Source organism: Eulemur rufifrons, chromosome 2 (assembly GCF_041146395.1).
Source record: "Eulemur rufifrons isolate Redbay chromosome 2, OSU_ERuf_1, whole genome shotgun sequence".
Classification (NCBI taxonomy): Eukaryota; Metazoa; Chordata; class Mammalia; order Primates; family Lemuridae; genus Eulemur; species Eulemur rufifrons.
The window spans coordinates 58,817,823-58,824,910 of record NC_090984.1 but is presented as its reverse complement, the minus strand read 5'-3'; the positions used below and the strand labels follow the sequence as shown (position 1 = coordinate 58,824,910).

Below are 7,088 nucleotides of genomic sequence, written 5' to 3'. Positions count from 1 at the left end.
GTACACAGAGAATTCCAGCACGTTAGGAAAGGATATAGCTATGTGGCTCAGGAGGAAGACCTGTCTGCTCCTACAAGTACCCAACGGTTTAGTGTTTCTCAGAGTGTGGTTCAAGGGCCACTTGTTTCAGAATCCCCAGATTTTGGGGCCCAGTTATAGGCCTATTGAATCGAATTTTCTATGGTTGGGACCTGGAATCTGCATGTGACAAGCTTCTCTATTGAACCCTGGGCAAGGCACTTTACTGTTTAAGAATCATTGTCTGAGATCACAGCTGCTGAACAAAATACACTGGCTGCTTTCCCTGGCTGCCTGCCCGCCACATATATTCACTGTGCTATTCCAGGGAGGAGGGCAAGGATCAGGTATAGATAAAGCCCCTTGCCTACTCCTGCCCCATCTCCAGGCCCCAGGCATTTGTTCTGACTCCTAAATACCCACTCCCTAATCTACTCACATATGATAAGACCACCTTTAAGTGTTCTACTTTTCATTTACAGATACATACTGTGGCCAACAGAAATAGTGGTTGTTCCAGCATCCTCTGAACAACTGTCAAAGATACCAGTTTCTACATAATTCCTTCCTTGACTAATTCTCTATATTCTGAAGAATTTTGAATTTAGTACAAATTGGAGAGAAGAGAGATGAGAGAGGAAAGGGGAGGAGAAGAGAAAGAGAGAGGGGATTTAAAGCAAGTAATAAATCTGGAGGCTCTGATGAGCTACCCACTGTATTACCCACCACCCTCCCTGACCACCCCCCCACTACCCGCCCCAGTGTGGGCTCCCTGCCTCATCATCTGCACTGTCCGCTGTGCTGCGCACATTCCTACTCTTCTCTGCTTTAGTCCGCTCTTCCCATCAGAGATACTTGAAGACCCATTACCCAAACTGAAATAGTCTATTTAGGAAAGAAAAAGTGAAGCTGGGTCTCAAGAAGTTCTACTCCACCCTTACTCTACTTCCCTGAAATTCCTGTAAGTTATTCCACCCTGAGAGTTTTACAGTCATTTCTCTGAAGTCCTATAATTTGCCTTGAAGCTGAGTTGGCTTTTGGCACCAATGGGGCCCAAAGACATTTGCGACCCAAATCTAGGACTGCCACATTCTGCAGTATTAGGGTCTATTGTGAAATAGCAGCTGTTGGGTTGAGGATAGTTGAATGTTACATCTCAAGAGCATGAAATAAACCACAGAATTGCACTCCCCGTGCTCTAAAAGCAGTTGCTAATTTTCTGTGTTCAAATTTGCCCTTATATTTTGAGTGCCTCAATTTTATTAGGATATGGTGTCTCTGTGGGCATGACTGGAAGCTTTTTTCTTGTCACCATTCACAGTGTTCTTTCAACAGACTAAGTGCCTCCATCACCTACCTGACAGCTAAATGTCTTCTCTCTGGACATATGCCTTGGTAGCTTGACGATTCTGGAAATTATGCCAGTGGGATTAACCAGAATCTTTGCCTGCTCAATCCAGCTCTTTTCTCTTCCAAATCCACCCAACATTTTTCACAGGTTTGTTTTTCACTTATTCTCCTCAGGACAGGAGGAGGTGGCTCACTTTTGTCCTTTTTTCGTCCTACCCAATCACATTTGATGGCTTCAAAGTCTTCACAACTGAGAGCCTTCACCAAAGAGCACAGGGTGCTAAACTGACTCCCGGACCCAGAGGTAACTCAGGAAGACAGGAGGCAGAGGAGCTGACGGGGTAGACGAGCTTGTGGTGTTTGGATGACACATCCACAGCCTTGTTCACTCTGAATAGAAAAGGCATTTATTTATACAAAGCCTCAGTCTTGGAGAGGGGCTGTTCCTTCCCTGCTGTGCCCAACAGCCCCTGACTGTAGGGTAATTCTGTCCTCTGGAAATGACCACTTCCTTTGTGAATGATGGTGGGCACTTTCCCCTTGGCTGAGGCTCCCACGTGTGAAGGATCAGTTTGCTCTTTGCACCATGCCCCTCTCTCCACCTTTTCAACCCTCATCACCATGAGAAGCCACAGTTGTGCCTGGTTGGTACTGAGTTCACAGGGACAGTTTTATAGCTGAGCCAATGAACTACCTACAGCTCATCTGAAGGCCTGTTTAATTATTCTCGCTTAGTTCACATTTCTGTCTATATTGTTTGGTGGTGGGTTACTTGCTAAATTTTGTTGTTGTTTCATCTCATTTATGATGTTTATGTATGTGTTAGGTCTGTCTCCCCTGTGAGAATATGCATAGCTAAATTCTTTGAACTTTCTCAATGTGTCAGACCTTGTTCAAGTGCTTTACATGGATTAATTTGTTCAATTTTTATCACAATCTTTTGAGGTAGGTACTATTATCCCTACTTTACAGATGAAAAAAATGGAAACTCAGAGAGGTTAAGTAACATGCCCAAGATTACACAGTTCGTTAGTGGTAAAGTTCCAGCTTTGAATCTTGGCAATCTGACACCAGTGTGCTTAAACACAAAATATACTGTCTTGAGAACATAAGCTTCCCAAGGTCAGGCATTCTTGAATTCCTGATAGAGAGAACCAGAGCTAAGCATTTAGAAAACTATGACTACATGGTGAGTGACTGTTGCATTACTTGGAATTTTTTAAGATCCCTGAGAGACCATATGGTATATATTTCTTTTATATTTTCTATTGCTGCTCAAGTTAATGCTTACTAATTAACCAACCAAGCAAGCAGAGAAAGCCCTCACTATGACAGAGTTCCAGACTAAGCCAAATTTCCTCAATAAGATTTATCTTCAGAAGGCTGTCCCTAGGGCAGAATCAAACTCAGACCCTTTGGGTGTTCAACCTCATTTACGATGTTGCCTTCTTTCCACACTCCAGAGCACTGGAGAAATATGGAAGGGGCGAACCTGAGCCAGGGGACTGAGTTTGAGCTCTTGGGCCTCACCAGTGACGTCCAGCTCCAGAGGCTGCTCTTCGTGGTGTTCCTGGGCATGTACACCATCACTGTGCTGGGGAACCTGGCCATGTTCTTCCTGATCCACGTGAGTGCCACCCTGCACACACCCATGTACTCCTTTCTGAAGAGCCTCTGCTTTTTGGATTTCTGCTACTCCTCCACGGTTGTCCCCCAAAGCCTGGTGAACTTCTTGGCCAAGAGGAAGGTGATCTCCTATCTTGGCTGCATGGCTCAGATGTTTTTCTATGCGGGTTTCGCCACCAGTGAGTGCTATCTCATTGCTGCCATGGCGTATGACCGCTATGCTGCTATTTGTAACCCCCTGCTCTACCCAACCGCCATGTCTCCTGAGGTCTGTGCCTCTCTGATTGTGGGCTCCTACAGTGCAGGATTTCTCAATTCTCTTATTCACACAAGCTGTATCTTCAGTCTGAAATTCTGTGGTGCTCATGTGGTCACTCACTTCTTTTGTGATGGACCGCCCATCCTATCCCTGTCTTGTGTGGACACTTCACTGTGTGAGATCCTGCTCTTCATCTTTGCTGGTTTCAACCTCTTGAGTTGCACCCTCACCATCTTGATCTCTTACTTCTTAATCCTCATCACCATCCTGAGAATGAACTCAGCGCAGGGCAGATTTAAGGCATTTTCTACCTGTGCATCCCACCTCACTGCCGTCTGTCTCTTCTTTGGCACAACACTTTTTATGTACCTGCGCCCCAGGTCCAGCTACTCCCTGACCCAAGACCGCACAGTTGCTGTGATTTACACTGTGGTGATCCCAATGCTGAACCCCCTAATCTACTCTCTGAGAAACATGGATGTAAAGGAAGCTTTAAGAAAGGTTTGGGGCAGGAAAACAATGAAATGATCTTCTAAACTCATTACCACATATCTTTAGAAAGCCAAGGGAATATTACATTACGAGGTGCTACCCTGAGCACAGTCCCGTGCTCATCCCTGTGAATAGTGGGCGTGTCCTCTGGTCTGCAGGTGCTTCTGCATCTACCTGCCACAGAAGAACTGATGGTGTCATAGAGACTAAGAAGTAAGAATGAAGTGTCTGCTTGTTGCACAATTGGACCCATTGGCAAGATTTAGTTATGTTTGTTAAGATGCTTCATTCATTTTTCTGAGTTTTCTGCATATTTTATTTTATTATAAATGGACATTTATATTCTTCATAACAACGTTATTTTCTTATCTAATTTGAAGATCTTGGCTGCTTGGGAAGATCCTTCCTATTGTTTACCATACCCTCTTCATAAAAACTGGCTCCTTGACTGAGAAAATTTTTATTGGGTTGTTTATTTGAATGATACTGTAACAATAGCTTCAAATTTTCATATGTTTTATTTCTTTTGATGACTTTTTTCCTGACCAAAGAATCATTTGGCTACTTTCAAACTGGGTAAACTTGGTAAAGTTGCTTAAATTTTCTAAGTCACAGATATCTCATCTTGGTTTTTTGTTTGTTTGTTTGTTTTTTCTTTTTTTTTTGAGAGAGTCACACTCTGTTGTCTGGGCTAGAGTGCTGTGGCGTCAGCCTAGCGCACAGCAATCTCAAACTCCTGGGCTCAAGCATCTTTTAATTGTCCTCACAAAGTGAATGGGCAGGGAGGGAAAGGACATATTCTGCCTGTCTCAAAGTCTTGTTGTCCTTGTTAGCATTCTGTTCTTGCTAATTTATAAATTGTGATTCAATTAAACTAGATATTTTTCAATAAGAAGAGTCATATAGTGGGAGCTCAATCCAGCATGATGTTCCTGGGCTGTCTGTACTCCCTTGCTCACTCTGTCCTTGGGGGAGTGACTTACTTCACTGATAAATTGGGAAGAATAAACTAGGCATGCTTGGCTGAGGCCCTTCACAGGGGAGGCCTGCCTTGGTTCGGTGCAGCCGTGACAGTCGGCAAAGTCTGCCTGGCTCTGGAATTTAGTTTCACAAAGACCATTTCCCACAGATACAGTCTGTGTCTCTAATGTAGTCTTTAACAGTAATACCATTGATATTTTATTCCCCATCTGATTATATTTTATCCTTTTTATAAATTGTTCAGAATGAGGAGGGTAAGAATGGTGCTATATATATTGATACGCCGTCACAGAGATCCTGACCCTTAAATTGTTCCTGAATTTTAATAGAAATTTCACCTTTATCATAAAGTTTACTGTTAGCTTTTAATAATGTTGATCATATTTAGGTTTACTGATGACCTTCTAGTGCTAGGTAGAGACTTTACTAAAGGCAGTGTAGTACAACTGCTTCGCTGCATTGATTTGGAGCATCAGCACAATATCAAATAGAAATGGTGAAAGATTACACCTTTGTCTTGTTCCTGGCTTAAAGGAAACGCTATTTAACAATCTAAGTATAATTATTGATCTAGGGTTTTTTGTAGACAAACTTTACCAGGTTGAGGATAGTACTGTCTAGTACCAGACTGTTAAAATATTTTTAAAAATTGTATTCTTTGGTTAGCTCACTAATTTTGTCATTCTTTTTTTTTTTTTTTAATATAAGAACTTAAGACAAATTTCCTAAGTTCCATTTAACCTGCATCCCACAATTTTTTTTTTTTTTATTTTTAAAGACAGGTGTCACTCTGTCACCCAGGTGGGAGTGCAATGGCGTGATCATAGCTCAATGTAACCTTAAACTCAAGTTTAAGGTTTAAACTCAAGTGATTCTCCCACTTCAGCCTCTCTAGTAGCTGGGACTTCAGGCATGTGCCACCATGCCTGGCTAATTTTTTTAATTTTAATTTTTTGTAGAGACAGAGTCTTGCTATGATGCGCAGGCTGGTCTGGAACTCCTGGGCTCAAACAATCTTCCTGCCTCAATCTCCCAAAGTGCTGGGATTACAGATGTGAGGCACCTCACCTGGCTGTCATTCTCCTTTTTCCATATAAACACTTAAGACAAATTACTAAGTTCCATTTAACCTGAATCCCACTAGTCTTGAAATATAGTATTTTCATTATCATTAAATTCTGTATATATTCTAATTTTTATTATGATTTATTCTTTAATCCATGAGTGTAGTTTTTTCAATTTCCTAATATCTGGGGCATTTATGAAAAATCTATAGCCAACATTATACTTAATGGTAAAAGAATGCTTACTTCTTAAGATCAGAAACAAGGCAAGATACCTGCTATTGCTACTTCTATTTAACATTGTACTGGAGGTTGTAGCCAGTGCATTAAAAGAAAAGAAAAAACATCTAGATTGGAAAGTGAGAAGGGTGGTCTTTATTTGCAAATAATCCTAAGTAATCTATAAAAAAAAAAAAAAAACCCAGTGGAACTAATAACCAAGTTCAGCAAAATTAAAGGATATCAAATCAATATAGAAAAATTAGTTGTATTTCTATATATTAGCAATAAATAATCCAAAAGTAAAATTAAGAAAACAATTCTTTCACAACAGTGTCCAAATGAATTAAATACTTAGGAAAAATTTGACAAAATAAATGCATGATTCATATACTGAAAACTACAAACAATACTGAGAAAAGTTAGAGAAGATCTAAATAAATGGAGAGACATTTCATGTTCATGGATTCAGTAATCAATATCATTAACATGACAATATTTCCAAATTGATCTACTGATTCAATACAATCCCTAGGAAAACCTCAGCAGGTTGACAAGCAAATTGACAAGCTGATCCTTAGATTTATATGCAAATACAAAGAAACCAGAATAGCTAAACAATTTTGAAAAGAAGGACAAAGGTGGAAGAATACATACCCAACTATAAAACTTCCTTTAAGCTATAGTTATTAAAACAGTGAAGGAGGCTGGGTACAGTGGCTCACACCCTTAATCCTAGCACTTTTGGAGACTGAGGCAGGAGGATTGCTTGAGGCCAAGAGTTTGAGACCTGCCTAGGCAACATAGTGAGATCCTGTTTCTATCACAAAAATTTTAAAAATTAGCTGAGCATGGTGGCACATCTGTAGTCCTAGCTGAGAGGCTGAGCCAGGAGGATTGCTTGAGCCTGGAAGTTGGAGGTTACAGTGAGCTGTGATCCCACCACTGCACTCCAGCATGGGTGACAGAGCAAGGCTCTGTCTCAACAAGGACAAAAACATGGGCATCTACCGAAAAGGACAAAACACATTCTATAAAAAAGACATCTGCACTAGAATGTTTATAGCAGCACAATTCAC

At 41.0% G+C, this 7,088-nt stretch overlaps 1 protein-coding gene across 1 annotated transcript; it reads left to right on the top strand.

Annotated features, from left to right (window-relative positions):
• Positions 1-2,660: 2,660 nt before the first annotated feature.
• Positions 2,661-3,853, top strand: OR5AU1 (olfactory receptor family 5 subfamily AU member 1). The gene has a single exon (XM_069463042.1). It carries the CDS (start codon positions 2,807-2,809, stop codon positions 3,779-3,781), a length of 975 nt encoding a protein of 324 aa, XP_069319143.1. The 5' UTR covers positions 2,661-2,806; the 3' UTR covers positions 3,782-3,853.
• Positions 3,854-7,088: the final 3,235 nt, after the last annotated feature.